Here is a 16,959-nt window from a genome sequence, read left to right as displayed (position 1 = left end):
CCACTTGAGAAAACATGAGAACATGGATAGACCTAGAGGGTATTATGCTAAGGGAAATAAGTCAGACTGAGAAAGACAAATACCATATGATTTCACTTATAAGTGGAATCTAAAAAAAAAAAAAAAGAATAAACCAAAAAACAGAATTATACCTATAAATACGGATACCAAACTGATGGTTGCCAGAGGGAGGGGGGGAAATGGGTGAAGGGGAGAGGGAGATACGGGCTTCCAGTTACAGAATGAGTAAGTCACAGGGATAAAGGACACAGCATAAGGAATATAGTCAATGATATTATAATAGCAATGTATCAGGACAGATGGTGGCTACCCTTGTGGTGAGCACAGCATAATGTATAAACTTGTCTAACCACTATGTTGTACACCTGAAACTAATGTATCGTATCAACTATACTGAAAAAAATTAAAAAATAATAAACTGTGTTACATGCAGGCAGTGGAGTATGATTCAGCACTAAAAAGAAATGAGCTATCAAGCCATGAAAAGACGTGGAGGAAACTTAAATACGTATCACTAAGGGAAAGAAGCCAATCCAAAAAGGCTCCATACTGTGTAATTCTAACTGTATGGCATTTTGGAAAAGGCAAAATTATGCAGACAGTAAAAATATCAGTGGTTGTCAGGGGTTAGGAAGGAAGGAGGGATGAATTGCCTGAGCATAGAGGATTTTTACAGCAGTGAAATTAATCTTTATGATACTATAATAGTGGATACCTGTCATATGCATTTGTCCAAATCATTAGAATGTGCAACACTAAGTGTGAACCCATGTAAACCATGAAGTTCGGGTAATAATGATGCGTCAGTGTAGATTCATCACTTATAAGAAATGTACCTCTCTGGTGGGGGATGTTGATAATGAGGGAGACTATGCATGTGTGGGGCAGAAGTACATAAATCTCTGTACCTCCCGCTGAATGTTGCTGTGACCCTAGAACATTAAAAATATTTTTTAAGCTATGGAAAAGCATAAGGAGAAAAATGATTCTGTCATCTTCTAGAATTTATATATCCTATTATCAAGAAATCAGTCCAGATGATGGAGATTTACTGTGTTCGCTTTATAGTTCATTCATTAAAGAGTAGTTATTTTCTGTCTAGGTAGCTTGTATAAATGAGTTAAGTTACAGAGATATATTAAGGAAACAGTATAAACTTGAACATCATTGACTTATTGACAAGATCTAAAGCCAACAGGACTTGAAATTACCACAGGAGGGAACATAGAGAGTAGTAGTGGTACCAGGGCCAAACCCGAAAGCATACTGTTTAGAGTCTCCAGAGGCAGAGAACTGGCACCAAAGAGGAGTAGCATGAGGAAGAAATAAAATCACCAGAGTGAGGTATATGGAAGCCAGGAGAAGAAAGAACTTCAAGAACAGGGTGTGTCTCCCTGTGTCAGATGCCATATGATGGGAGGTGTGCTATTGGAAGATGTGATCCCAGAATTAGACACCATGATGCTTCAGCACGGCTGGGCAAGAGTATGTTGGGTGAAGAGTAGAGAGGGAAGCCCAGCTAGAGTGACAGCCCACGGTGCTGAAACAGATTACGTCAGACAATTCTTCCAACATGTGTTTCTGTGAAGAGAACGAAGAAATGAGACACTACCCGGAGGCGGAAATAGGGAGCAGGAGGTTAGGGTTTTCAAAATAAATAGCGGCAAAAAACTAGAAACAACATAGACATCTACTAAGAGGGGAATGAGTAAAATACTAGTTTTTCAGTGGAATACAACTATTTGTGTGCAGGTATATGGACATACATTCTCATGTATGGATGAGACACATCATGATAATTTTAAAGATGTGGAGACACACAAGATGACAAACAATGTGGGTATCCATTTCCTCATTCAACTGAACGTGATTTGAAAATTAGTAAAGAAAGATGAATATAAGCTGGGAGTGACAAGGAGAACAGAAGGGGAGACATCAGTAGCTTTGCAGGTAAAATCTCAGAGAGGGTCTAGACTTGGGGATGGGAGTGAGAAACGGTGTCTAATATAGGGGGCAAGTAAAGAAATATTAAACAGTCTTTGCCCTGCCCTCTTCTGTAGGCACAATGGCCAGACGATTATGCTTCAGGCAAAAAAAGTCTGTTTCTTAAAAGTTTTTTTTTTTTTAAGTGTCTAGATTGAATTTGAGCATATTCGATGTATCAGCTCCCTGGAGTGAGGTCATCTTCACTGTGGCATTTGGGGAACCTTCTGAGTAATGGGCCACTCAGGCAACAAGCCCAGTGCAAATACACAGAAATCCAAGTCTGGTCTCCGTTGCCTAATTGTTTTTAATAGACAAATCTATTAACCCAGATATTTAACTTACAGATAAAATTAAATATGCACATCGAGAACATTTGAGAAATACCAACTCTCCTCTTAAAAACTTTAATTAGTATCCTCAAAGCAATTCAAAATAATATTGTATCCACTGAAAATAAAAATTCCCACATGCTTTGAGAAAGGAACACATCAGAACAAGACGGCCCTTGGACATTAAAATGCAATTTTGAAATAAATTTTAAAATTTAGTAGAGGATTTGACAGATGAAATTGAGAAAAATCTCCCACCGTGCAGAAGAGGGGTTAGCAAACTTTTTCTGTACAGAGCCAGATAGTAAATATTTTTAGTGTTGCAAGCTGTTTGGTCTCGGTCACAATCCTCATGCCAGCTCTGTAGCACAAAAGCAAGTCGGCGTGGTTGTGCCCCAGTAAAACTTTATGAACACTGACGTTTGAGTTGCACATGATTTTTACACATTATAAAGTACTGTTCTTTGGATTTTTTTAGCCTTTAAAATATAAACACCATTATTAATTAGCTTGCATATATATATAAAAATAAAGAATATGCAGTGGGCTGTATTTGGTCCTTGGAGCCATGGTTTACTGACCTCTAATGTCGAAGAAAGGTATGGATGACATGGGGGGAAAAGCAAACTAAATTGTGGCATGAGTTTATGCAATTGATGGAATAGAAGAAAAATTCTATTTGATTTTTGTCTTGGGAAACTTCTTTGAGAGTCTGAGCAGATGTGACATTGGACAGCTGAGAATGTGATACAAGAAAAATAGTGGAAATCAGAGTAATTGGCCCAGCATTTGAACAGTATTTTTACACAGTCACAGTATAGTAAATGCTACTTATTGATATATATATATATATTTTTTTTGAGAGCACGTACATGTGGGGCAGGGAGGGACAGATGGAGAGAGAGCGAGAGAGAGAGAAAGAGAGAGAGAACCTTAACTAGGCTCCATGCCTAGCTTGTAACCCAACACAGGGCTCAATCTCATGATCCTGAGATTAGGATCTGAGCTGAAACCAAGAGCTGCTCAGGCACCCCAACTACTTATTGATTTTTTAACTTCAAATCAGTGCACATAACATAGATCCGATAGAGGTGTAGGAGAGAAAATATATGCTGTTATCCTTGACAATATAAAAATAATGCTGCAGATGACAGAGGTGGGGCATGGAAGGAGATTGGTGATTACAAAAGAGGAATCCTTATTTGGAAAGTCATACAGATTTAAATATATTACTTAAGATTGGAAAAACAACCAATTAAGAACGGAAACCAATAATCCTAACAGCAAGCCAAGGGAAAGAGAAGAGGAAGCTCGCATGTGTGTGCTAACTCCTGATCATTCTCTTAAGAATATCCAAAGATAATTAATCCTCTAAGTCTGATCAATTAAAGAGACTGAGAAGAGAAACCATTACGAGATTGCCCTTGGAGAATGCAACTGAGGTTGGAGAAGGGAGATATTTGAGTTTGCTCATATGTGCATGCTACTTTGAAGAAATAACAGCTTCCAGTGGGAACACATGGGACAGGGGACTAGTGTTTTTCACTATACACCCTTTTGTTTAAATTATTTTTTTAAACCATGTGCATGCTTTCTTTGTTAGCAAGAAGATGATTACGGATGGACAGGATTATTATAGAAGCATAAAAATTACTTAAATTATTAAATAAGGATATAGAATTTTTTTTTTGTTTCAAGGGGCAGATGGCCATAAAGACATGTGCAGGGACATGGATTCTAGGAAAACAGTTTATAAAAAATGTAATTGCGTTAATGAGATAAATCCTAGGTTTAGATTTTCTTTAATTGTATAAAAGTCCGTATTTCAAAAGTAAATGTAGGGGCACCTGAGTGGCTCAGTTGGTTAAGCATCTGCCTTTGGCTCAGGTCAAGATCTTAGGGGTCCTGGTTGTCAGGCCCCCTGCTTAGTGGGGAGTCTCCTCCTCCCTCTCCCTCTGCCCCTCCACCTGCTCCAGTGTTCGCATGCTCTCTCTCTCTCTGTCTCAAATTCATAAAACTATTAAAAAATATATAAGAAAAATTTGCTTTTTCTGTTGTCTTATATTTCATCTCCCCTCCATTTTATCTTCTTATTAAACATATGTAGTAAGATCTTCCAAGTTCTATCAATTATAGATTGTCAGACTGTTTTACAAATTGACAAGTTTATCTGAACCAGAATTTCGTCCTGTATTAGCTTGGGTTGCCATGATAAAATACATAAACTGGAGGTCTTAAAAGAAATTTATTTTCTCAAAGTTTTGGAGGCTGGAATTTCAAGATCAGAGTGCCAACGAGGTCAAATTCTGGTGTGCACTCTTTTCCTGGCTTACAGATAGCTGCCTTCTTGCCATGTGCTCACGTGGTGGAGAGAGAGAGACCCCCTTTATGACCTCATTTAACTTTAATTACTTTCATAAAGGCCCTATCCCCAAATACAGTCATATGGGTGGTTAGGGCTTCAACATACGTATTTTGGGGGTTATGAACTTTCAGTGTATAACAACTCCCATTGAATTGTTATTTGGCTGAATTGAATATAGGGACAAATTATTTTGCCACCAAGAAGTCACTGAAATGGGAGAGTAGCTGTCCTTCATATGGGTTTAACTTTTTAAAATCCAAACATGCTAATATTGGAAGCCTTGCACAGACCGACTCCCACCCTCACAGTCTAGAGTTTTTAGGCTCTCCAAACCCCAGGGTCTCCACCGTGCCCTGTTAAATACAACTAGAACATTTTCTTAGTGCCTTTGTTTTCTCTGTGTGCCAACAGTATGGTAGCCCCAACTTCCCAAGATACATCTGCCCTCATTTTCTATAAAATCATCCAAAGCAACTGCTCAGCCTTTTGATTTTCATTGTACCTTTACAACAACTTTGTAAGATGGACTGAGAAGTTGTTTCTGCTCACATTTTGTTGGTGATGTAATTGAAAGACTCTGGTTAGTTCTGCCTTTCTGCGTAGAACAGAATATGTGCTGCCTCCCATCATGAAGAGAGTGGAAAGAGCACGGGTCTAAGGGACAGGTGACTGGTGTTGATCTCAGCTCCACCCTGAGCATGCCTGCGTTAGGACAAAGTAGGGTTGTTTTTGACAGATTTATCTCAGTTGATTCAATCAAGGTAGCAAATCAGCAGGAGGAACTTCAGTAAGATAGCTTGTCTTTTTTTTTTCCCCATGGCCCTCAAGCCAGAGTGATATCACAAGCCTCATTTTTTTCTTGCACGTTCATCAAGGTAGAGTGATGTCACGGTGTGAGCATGGACATTGGAATTATTGCAGACCTGGACTGAATGCAGCTTTGAAATTCACTAGCAGAGTGACCTTGCATGAGTTACTTCAACTGCCTAAGTCTGTTCCTCTGACAACTGAAAGTAATAACTGCATTGTAGGTTGTGGGGATGATTAAAGATGATTTATCTAAGTGCTTAGAACAATTCTTCCTCTATGCTGTGTTATGAAATTGGATCTAATGCTCTGTCTGGAATGGCATTAATAAGTTCTTCTGCCATGTTTCTAAACCTGCAGTGGTCAGACTTGACCAGGCATGTTCTCATAATAATTTCAGAGGAACAAGCAAAAGTGCACAAGCCCAAAAGGCCTCTTGAGAACTCCCCTCAGACCTGGCTCATCATCACCTCTGCCTTGTTCTTCTGGTCAAAGCAGATCACAGGGCTCCCTTTCCCTCTCTCCCCATCCCGTAGAGTCAAGACAGTGAGAAATAGATGCCACCTTGTGCCTGAGGGACCTCCAGCTGTATTCAGAGAATCATTTTGTACTTGGGACATTTTTGTTATAGGTCTCCCACACTGTTATTCCAAAGGAATTGTCATAGAACTATGAAATGATCAGAACCATTTTCCGGTTCATATTTGTTTTCATTTTTGCTGTAGCGTGTAGAACTCATCCAGCGTTCACCCAGGGGTTTGCGCAGACCGTGTGTGTGTCTTTGTACTGTGCCGCACAGCACCTCCCATAAGGTGTGCTTATTGGGCAGATGAGTTATGGGCTTTCCTCCTGTGCCCAAATGGAGCAGACACAAAGTGTAGTGTGATCCTCTCCCTCCGTATTTCTCTTGACCAGCACAACGATCCGGGCTTACAGGAGGAGCAGGCCTTGATAAACAGAGCCATTCAGAATGCCACAGACATCGTGTTTCTGTTGCCTGCCGATGCATGTCTGTTTACTCCCTCCTTGAGGTTTTAATGTGAGACACCTTTATGCCCAGCAGCATGCATTTGGAAGCCAGCAGATCCTCACCAGCATGACATGCAGGCATCCGCCACAGCCCGTGAGTAGGAGTCCAGTCCATGCATCTGGATGGTGCACCTTTATAGTTTCTTCTGGGGCCTGGTGAGTCCAGGCTGTATCTTTGGCATGGGATTGGGACACTTCGTGCATGACTGTCCCTGAAGACAGGGAAGAGCTGATTCTGAGTCTCAGAGAAACCAATTGGCATGACCTGTTATGTGAGAACACAAGGTGATATTTGTGTAGTTGCAGCCAAGTGGGTTCGAGTAACGGGACCATCCTTTTGACTCTCCTAGGTTGGTGTCTTTACCTTTCCATACTTCTTTTTTCCTGTATTTTCTCATTTCTTGTTCCTATGCTTGCCTTTTTTACCAGTCCATTTGAATACCTTTCCTTCAGCTGTCTGTCTTTGAATTCACTAATCTTAACACCACCTCCCAGGGCCTGCAACTCAGCTCGAGGCAGCTGGACTGCAAAGACCACCTGTGTCTGCTGTACTACACTGCTCTTCCCTAGATCAGGCTTGAGAATCCAGTAGGAGAGCCCATCACTGACATTCACAAGCTAGGAAGATCTGCCTTCCTGAACACATAGTATGTGGCAGGCACTCTTGAAGTGCTCCGGATAAACCATTTCTAATCTCCACAAGTGACAAGATACGTTTTATCTTCAGGGTGCTGAGGGACATGTTTAGAAAGGTTCGGTGACCTGCCCAAGGTCACAGTGTTAGTGAATGCCAGAGCCAGCTTTCAGTCTAGGTCTTCATGATTCCAAATGCCAAGCTTGCTTCATTACATCACTCTCTGTGTCAATTGGTAAAGAAAAATCGAGGATCAGAAATGTGAGCTGTCTTGCTAAGAATTATAGTGCTAGGATGTCTCTGCATATTTGGCTCAGTGTAAGAGAAATCTAATTGGAGAAAAGGCTGTTGTAGTTCTAACCTGAGAATGTCAAGAGCACAGCTGGGACTTGAATCATCTTTCTGACACTCAAGGATATAGGAGCTGTGATATATGATGATGGACCAGACAGTTCTTCATTCGTTCAACAAATAATTATTGAGTGCCTGCTATGTGCCAGGTACTGTTCTAAAGTTTGGGACTCTTCACGGAGTAAGAAAGATCCCTGCTTTTGTGGAGATGGCAGGCCAGAGGGAAGCGACAGATGAGGATGATAATAGACAAAATAAGTGAACTGTATAGTATGGTAGAGGGTACTTGCTCTCGAGAAGAAAACACTGAAGCAAGGTAATGAGTATCAGAAGTGTCAGAGGGAGAAGGGTTGCATTTTTAAGTAAGGAGATCAGGGTGGGATTTACTGAGGAGGTAGAACTTGAGGAAAGGTGTGGGAGAAGTGAGGGAATTAGCATTGTTGGTGTCTGGAAGAGGAGCCTCTCAGGCTAGGTAGGACGTGGGTATAGTTGGCCTTCGTGAGCAAGAGCAAGAAGGCTGGGGTAGAAGGAGCAGTAGGGACTAGGGGACGGTAGTAATGCCGGACATCAGAGACACTGGGTCACCAGACTGCTTGAGGCTTTGTAAGCCATTTCAAAGATTTAAAATGAGAGAAAAACAGACTGACCCACTGGGTGCGTTAGGTACCTGGATGAAGTAGTCTAGGTGCGGCACGATAGTGTTTTTGATCAGGGTTATAGCAATGTTGGTGATGAAAAGAGATTGGAGTCTGGATGTGTTTAAAGGTAGACACCCGTAGGTTTTGCCAATAGATTAGACGTGGAGTACAAGAGAAAGAGAAGAGTCTATGGTGAATTTAAGATTGGGGGCTTCAGCAACACAAAGTATAGAGTTTACCTTAGATGAGGTGAGAAAGACTATTTTGAGGGGAAGGAGAGAAGGTCAGTTTTAGACATGTTGAATTTGAAATGTTTACTAGATCTTCAAATGGAACTGTGAGGTCCTCAGTTGTATATGATTCTTTAGTTTGGGGAGAAGACTGGGCTGGAGATACAATTTGGGATTTATCAACAAATACTCCGGTTAAAGAAAAAAATAAAGCATGAGACCCAATGAAGAGCACCAGTACATTGTGTAAAATGGAAATCAGTGCACTGGGTGGTGAGGAGATTTGTCTTGCATTGCTCCTAAGGCAGGACTCAGAATCCATGAGAAAGAGGGTAGAAGTCTGACTTTGGCTTCAATACAAAAAATACCATTTTAAGCTCTTAGAGCTTATTAGCAATGGAATAGCCCATTTCACGGGTTACATTTTTTGATGCTACAAATTTTCAAGGAGAGTCTTGAACCTAGATCATTGTTTTTCCAAATTTTATACAGCTCTGAAAAAGAGAAGAACAGTAATTATTTTCCATTAGGGGGTTAACGTTGGTCTTTATCCAAGTAGTTCACACACTCACATACCTTGATGTATTTGTCATAGTCCTGGCTTACCACTGTTTTAGATGTTGTAAGGTGGATTAGATTCTTGCCTTAGGTTTAAACTTGAACCTACTGACTGTTTAGAGTCCTCTAAAATTTGAGTCTCTGTGAGACTGTGGTTCTGAGCATTTAGGAATGAAAAAGGCTACCACTAAAATTCCAGATGATGCATTGAAACCTGCAAACTAAAGTTGAAGTTCTTAAAAATTTACTTTCAGGAAAAGAGAACCTCCTACTTTGACAGAAGTTCCTTTGAAGAAGACTCATGATTGTAGATTTCCTCTAAGTTCAGTGTAAGCCAATGATGTGACTTTGCAAAAAAAACAAAACAAAACAAGAAAACAAACAAACAAACTGGAGGAAGGGAGGTTTGGGTTTCAATAATACATTTCTTTTTGTAGTCCATCCATTCAAGATCCTGCCTTTTAAAGTCAATACTAACAAGCTATAGCGCCCTGTGGAGGAGACTAGAAATTTAAAGGTCTAAAACAGATGCCACATGAGGAATAGTTGAAGAAACTCATAATGCCACACTGTTTACTTGGAAAAATTCCTGAAGTTGCTTACCCATTATTGCTACACTGCACAGAAGAGATGAACACCGCAACTGAGGAAGCATGGAGAGCCCCGGTCATGTTAAAGCTATGGTTAAAGACAGAAGAATGTAAAATAGCACTACATATATTTATCTTCCACTCATCTAAGAGGAGATTTTACTTTTATCTGTAAACTTTCTACCAGTGAGATGTCTTCTCTTTGAGAGACATGAAGTTTAAGAGCTTCATTCATCCTATTTTTGTTTAAACCCAAGAATGACCAAGTGGAACTCATAAGCTACCCTGGGAACAGACTAAGACAGGAGAGATAATCATTAAAATTTTCTAACCACGTCCTCAACTCCTGAAAGAGTTAAGGTGGCAGAAGAGGGCCTTGTTACTACTTGAAAATCAATGAATTCAAAGCCAAAGATTCTATGAACTAAACCATCCTTCCATTTGGGGGAGGGGGGTGTTAGCGAATAAGCTTCAAAAGCTGTTAAAGGAGACATGAATGCATATTTGTCCTTCTCCTCCTCCACTCTCCTCATCCTCCCCCCCAAGTCTTAAGTAAGATTACACAATGGTTCAACCAAAGGAAGAGAAGACTGGGAGCTAATGGGAAATACGTTGCAGGATGGTAAGGGAAAGCTTGCAAACACCTGCATATAATGAGAGGCTGCAAATGTGTTTGCCACTTTCTGATATTTGGGCACAAAGCTCACTTTGACCTGCCAGTGGATATAAGTGATCTATGAGTTCCCTGCTTTTCCCCACTCAGCCCACTGGTCTCGTGTAAGCTTACCTAGTTGAGTTGATAAAGGCGCTGGGAGCTTAGAATTGCAGTGTTCTCTTATAAATCAAAACCTAGTAAATTAAAGAGATTTTATACTGCGAAACAAATAAGGAATAATTGACAAGATGAAATTTAACTTGAAAAATTTTTGTAATATGTTCGTTCAATATCAAACTTCTTTAAAGCATTTAGTTATTTTATAACTTAGAAAAGTTCCAAGTTTACCTCAAAGAACTCAAAACTTAAGAGTTCTCTCCATTTAAATACAAATCAAAAATTACTATAAAACATGGCTGAAAATGTGGAATTAGGGTAAGGAATCATTTGGGGGGAAAAAAAAAACAAGCTTTCCCTCAGGGATGTGTCTTCCACATCAAGGGAGGTCTCCTTGTAAAACAGACACTGAAAGCTTCCATGGTGCCTTTCCAGCTTGTCTGGGGAAAGGCTGGGCCCAGTTCAGAGAGGAAATGCCTGGGATTCTGTTCGGTGTCACAAAGCATGGGGTTAAGATAACAAACTGCCTCTGGCTTCTTTCAGGGCAACAAACTCAAACAGTTTCCAGGGTTGTAAATCCAGAGAATGGTGCGGTAGACCTGAGCCAGGAGAAAGGGAACTGGGGCAAATATTTTTTAATGTTTGCCTGTGGGCAGGGTGGGTTTTTGTTTTTTGTTGTTTTTTACTAGTTTACTATTACTAATAAATATGAAATACTGCTTGTTTTGTGAACTGTTTGGGGTTTGGCTCCCACTGGGGATGGGTGGGGGAAACAGAGCGTATCAGAAAATTTTTAGCTGGAGTTGTGTGTAAAGAGAGCTGTGAGGAGAGCAGAGGAAGGGAGGGTGGTTGAAATAACACTTTGGAGCTTTTGAGTTTGACAGCTCTGCCCCTCCCAGTGGGACAATGATGCATGGATTGACATGAGTTTAGCATAGGCTCCTTGTTGTTCCAAACTGCACATGGAGGCATAAGCTCTTTAAAAGGATCAGGTTATGGCCCTCACTCCCCCAATTAGGTTGCTGTCGGAGATGGGGCAGTCGTGAGAGGAGAAGTGACTGAGGTTCACCTGGGTGCTACACAAAGAGCAGTTCAGGCCGAAAAAATAAAAGTCGGCTCTGAGAATCCATAAGCAGCCGCAGACTGGGGCAAGTGGAGTCAGTATGGCTCTTAACAATTACTGTGTAGCAAACTAATAACAATTTCATAATAAAGCTAAGGCTAAGAATCAGCTATTGAATGGGGCCAGTACTTTTATCACTCTCTGATTAAGAAGAGACAAGCAGGAGCGCCTGGGTGGCACAGCGGTTGAGCGTCTGCCTTCGGCTCAGGGCGTGATCCCGGCGTTAGGGGATCAAGCCCCACATCAGGCTCTTCTGCTGTGAGCCTGCTTCTTCCTCTCCCCCTCCCCCTGCTTGTGTTCCCTCTCTCGCTGGCTGTCTCTATCTCTGTAGAATAAATTAAAAAAAAAAATCTTAAAAAAAAAAGAAATTTTAAAAAAAAAAAGAAGAGACAAGCAGTGCTTAATGATAGGAATCTTTATCCTTCCCCATTTTATTTATGCCAGTTTACATGGGGGCAGATCCCTGTAGGTTCCTGCAGTCTGAAAAATCTATGCCTACAGCTTTGAGTTAATTGCTGTCCAAGCAAGTGATACCGAATTACGCTTAGCAAGAGTATACTCTGAAGGAAAGGAAAGGTACCTTCTTGAGTACTGGCCTCAGAACACCCGAATTTATGACGAAGGGAAAATCTGTAACAAAAGCATATATGATGGGCTGACGAGGATGCCCCTTGAGTTGACTTGGCACGTATGGGTTAATCTCTACCTGAAGCCCAGTTGAGGGGGCTTGACTTGGTGCTCAGTGAGGGTCCTCTGTTTCCTAGGAAATGAACAGGTTAAAGATGATCTTCCAGGAAGTTTAGTATATTGATATACAAGCAACTTCATCCTCTTGTCTTTGCCTTCCTAATTTACAGCCATCTATGACTGGTTTATAGGGGCTTTCAAAAGATGTGATTAGCTTTACTTGCAGGAAGCTTGTAAAGGGTTTCAGGGTAATGATGTGTCAGCTGTGAACTCATTCAGCTAATCTGAAGAAAAGTTTTTAGAGCAGGAAGGAGCCAGATTCAGTGGTGCTGACTTGTGAAACACGACGGTGAGTGCATTTCTAGCTAGAAGAGCCAAAATTCTAGTCTCCTAATCATGTAAAGGAAAGGAGGTAATGAAGAGCAAAAAGGAAGAAACTGAACAACACAACATTCACTCATTTGCACCATCCACACCCGAGGTCCTCCTCGCTCATCAAAATTAGGAAAGTATTTGATATGGTTGCATACAGAGCTTACAGGGGACTTGGCTGGCAGCCTGTGACTCAGGGATTTGAGGTGGAAGGACGAGGCTGACACATTCGACTAGGAGCCACATGAGCACAACAGGGTGGGTGGAGAGCAGCAAAGGGCTACACTTGAAATTCCCTACTGGGTTCATTTCATTAATACGTGGACTTATTCATCATGGCTCTGTGGCACCTCTTAAATGCAAGGCATTCTGGGACCACAGTTACAATAGATCCGTCCTTACCAGCATGTAACTTAGTGTTCCAGTTGTGACTAGGGTTGCAGAATAAATTATCCTGGACTTAGTGGTGAAAGACAACAATCTTTGATGCTCGTGGATTACATTCAGTGGAATTCACTCAGGACAGCAGGGTTGGCTTGTCTCTGCATCGTGGTGTCTGGGAGCCTCAGTTGGAAGATTCGAAGACTGGTGGCTGGCATCATCTGCAACTTGTTTACTCATTTGTCTGAGGGTTGGGTGTGGCTGTCAGCTGAAACATCAGTTGGGGAATGGGCCAAAATTTCTGCATTTGTGTCTTCATGTGGTCTGAGTTTCCTCACAGCATGTGGTTGGGTTCCAAAGCTGAGTGCCAAAGAGGATGAGCCAGGCAGAAGCTGTCTCTTCGTGACCTTGCCTCGGAAGTCACATAGATAACATCGATCCCGCTGTGCTCCATTGGCCAGGACCATTACAGACCTTGCCGAAATTCGAGGAGAGGGAACATCAACCTCAAATATCCGTGTAGGAATGTCAATCACAGTGAATGAAAAGCAGATATATATATATATATATATATATATGAATGTGTATATATGTATATGTATAAAATCATCTGTCACAGTAAGAGTGAAAAACATTATTACAGCATGAAGAAAAAATATTGTTTGTGATGGTTCTGTAAGTCATGGCCCAAAGAATCCTACAATTGGAAGTTTACTAATAAAGCAAAGAAACACCTGAGCACTGTTTTACACGTGTGAATTGTGCACGTCACTTGTTATCCTATTACCAGCTGTATTACTGTTCTCTTCTTTTTTTTAATTGACCAACTGTTTTTAAATTCACGTTTGTTTTAAAAGCAAACTAGACATTACTACTGGAAATTTTATTTTTTTACCATAATTTATTTGCCGTAAAACAAAAGTAACCTTAAATATAATCAAAATAAAATCAAACAGTTGTTAGGTATGTTGCTTTCCGATGAAGATTGTGAGGCTGGAGCAAGCCCTCTTTGTCAAAAATGTTAGCAGGTGTTTGAAAGATATTAAATCACAGTCCTTCAAAATTGAGGCTCTCCCCTGGCCTTAATCTGAAAGATGGAAAAAGAAATAAAAGCAAATGATCCCTAGTGAGAAGGTCAGTGATATTTAAGGCCGGGTCTGTGTGGTGCCTAACATCCTTTAAAGAGTTTTTGATATCATAATCCTATTCTGTTGACAAATACTGATCCGGAATGAAAAAAAATTATAAGTAGCTAAGCTTTCATCTTGCATCGGCCAAGTTGCTGGGATCCATGAGGAAGACCAGCATCTGGCACAGAGCTGATGCATGTTAATTAATGAATGAATTTATAACCTGCCATCTGTCAAAGGCTGGGTCCCCTGCACCTCTGTTTTATTTTGTTACATAAACCCCTCCCTGAAAGATCTAGAAAGCAGTAAAAGGCCTTGATGGGTTGGCTTCTCTATCAGGTGTAGCCACCCCGTTTCCTTTTTACCTTTCTCCACGTGCTGTCAGAATTGACTTTTTGCTTCCCCACTGTGCATAATTCCTAGACTTTAAGGGACCACCCCCAGGCCAACTTGCACTCTTTACTATGTAGGTATCTAAATCCAATAACGTGTGTTCCAAAAATAATTATTAGCACCCACCAGGGCTAATGTTGCACTAGACCCTTAGAGGTCTTAGAGGGTAATGAGGAATGGACAGTTTCTTGGAGTACAGAGAAAGGCCACTGGGGGCAGCTATCCCACCCCTAAAATTTAATTAATTGCTTAGCAATAGCATTGTCTTGTTGAAGTATTTGTCAGAAAACACTACTTCCTGGGGACTTTTTTCTAGTAGAGATGATCACATGAGAATAAGTATAATTGTCATGGTCTTTTCCACCTGGATCTTTTCTTCTGGTTTTCAGGGGTATGGAGAAAGGTCTGTAGAGTTTAGGAGGAAAACAGCCAGAGACTTATCTTCAGGAATTCCAGCCTGCAGCCTTGCCACACACACTAGGACTTCTAACAATAGTGCCTTTCTAGACATGGGGCTGGCATTAACAGACCTTTTCCTGCTTGCTTCATAGTCGGCTACGGTGAAGCTGTCAAAACCAGTGGCTCTGTGGACTCAGCAGGATGTCTGCAAGTGGTTGAAGAAACATTGTCCGAATCAGTATCAGATCTACAGTGAGTCATTCAAACAGCATGACATTACTGGTAAAGTATGCGGCATCCAAACTATTTTATTCCCTCTTCCTCTCCCCATCACGGTGGCCTTTCCCATACCCTTACAATGAAATGCATCTCCCTGCTGAAGTTTTCTGGCATGGATTTACTTTAAAAGGGGGGATGGATTCCAGATCCATGCAAGCTATGCTACTTAATAAGCCTAAACAGAGAAGCATGGATTCCAAGTATCCAGGACAAGTATGTGGGAATCAGGGTAAGGGGTTGGGGGAACTCTAGAGAAAATGAGTGTGTACCAATCCTAGAGAAAAGAAAGGAAGGAAGTCTTTCAAATTAGCTGGGTTACAGGATCAGGATTAGATGTTCTAAGTAGGTAAGATTTCAAAATAGGAAAATTCTGAAGTGAGCATGATAATACTAACTTCTCCTGAGATGAATACCTTCAACACAAAAATGAGGATTCCATTCAGATGCAAGGGGCTTTGAGTATTATATGTGGAGGTCAAGAAGCACTTGGAAGCAGAAACTATGACAGTATAATGAACTGCAGACGCCCTTATGATCATGTCTCTCCATTGGAGAACAGGGTAGGCGAGAAGGAGCAGATGGGGCCACCTTGGGAGCCCATCAGAGTCAGGAGATCTTCTCCAGGCCTCCCCTGCCCTCCTGCTCTGAGGGTCTGCACGGATGCGGGCAGCGTTCCTCCACCGCCCCCCTCCCCTTCACAAGCACCATGTGAATGACTGGACTGAACAAGGTGCTCTGTACAGCAGCGCTATTATGCTCTAGAGGATGCCCATGTTGAGAAGTCCTGATTCGAGTCCAGAGTCTTCCCTTTTTCTAAGAGAAAACATTCCTCTAGTGGGAAAATGACCTGTGCTTGAGTAGCCCAGCTCTGTGGATGCCAAGCCTCTTTCCCAACTGGGTGGTTTTCCAAGTGTGTTCCTTGGAGCCCTTGGGTACACTAAAGATTGCCAAAGGGACAGGGGGTGTGCTTTGGGTTGAGATGGGTGTGTCAGGTAAAGCAGCTCCCCGTATGTCTGTTTGACATATTCAGATTGTACAAAGAACTTCATTTGGAAAAAAGGGTTGTAATACAAAAGAACGGTGAGCTAGGTTATCCTAGATTCCTGCTGACCAAATCCTACATGTTTTAAAACGTAAGGAACACACTCAAGTGTAGCTCAAGATGAATTAACAGGGAATGAAGTCCTCCTAACTTAAGTATTAAAATTGTCCTTAATGCACTTTGCTTCCCCCACCACCACCTGGAATAATGGCTTTTTAGATGAAATTCCTAAAATTGTGAAGGCAGTGTCAGAACTTTGCTTAGATTCCGAGGGTCTAATTTTTTTTCTCAGTCCCTCCCTTAAGAATATGAGGGAATCCCATACAGGGTCAGTTATTCCAGCCCTAAAAGCAATCAGTCAGTCACCATTTGGCTGATTATGGACGCCTTCATCTGATAATGTGTGCTTAATGTTTCTTAATGCTTGTGTGATAGAATAATGGCAAAGGCTTTTTCATGATCTTACTTGAAAGTAGTGTTATCTTTTACTATGGGCAGGAATTGTGAGATGCCCTTGAGGGAAGGGTAGGCATTTATACTGGTTTGTAGAGGATGAGGTCTCATGCTTCCTGGCTTGGAGTCCATGGTATACCACTTCCGAAGGCTTTCTGCCAAGTGACGTGAAGAAAGAGGGCGTGGGCATGAGATACAGGTTTTGAACAGCTATCCTATTGCTTTTGGTGGCCTATTTGGTCTCCAGGCAACACCACTGATTCAGGTCGATCACAAATTTCTTGGAATCTTGGGCAAGCTGCTTAAGCTAGATGAATTACTCAACCTCACTCTTCATCTCCAAAATAAAGATGATAATTACCTATCTCCAGGAGTTGTGAAGATTAAAAT

General features: G+C 41.4%; 1 protein-coding gene across 2 annotated transcripts in view; it reads left to right on the top strand.

Annotated features, from left to right (window-relative positions):
• The window catches only part of SAMD12 (sterile alpha motif domain containing 12), a 376,744-nt gene that overhangs the window by 145,639 nt on the left and 214,146 nt on the right, over positions 1-16,959 (top strand). For both annotated transcript variants that reach the window (XM_019803196.2, XM_019803197.2), the window contains exon 3: positions 14,948-15,077. In XM_019803196.2, coding sequence (XP_019658755.2) covers positions 14,948-15,077 — 130 coding nt within the window. The remainder of the gene's footprint in view (positions 1-14,947; positions 15,078-16,959) is intronic.

The sequence above is a fragment of the Ailuropoda melanoleuca genome, chromosome 9 (assembly GCF_002007445.2).
Source record: "Ailuropoda melanoleuca isolate Jingjing chromosome 9, ASM200744v2, whole genome shotgun sequence".
Classification (NCBI taxonomy): domain Eukaryota; kingdom Metazoa; phylum Chordata; class Mammalia; order Carnivora; family Ursidae; genus Ailuropoda; species Ailuropoda melanoleuca.
The sequence above is the reverse complement of the archived record's forward strand: the minus strand, read 5'-3'. Positions and strand labels throughout refer to the sequence as shown.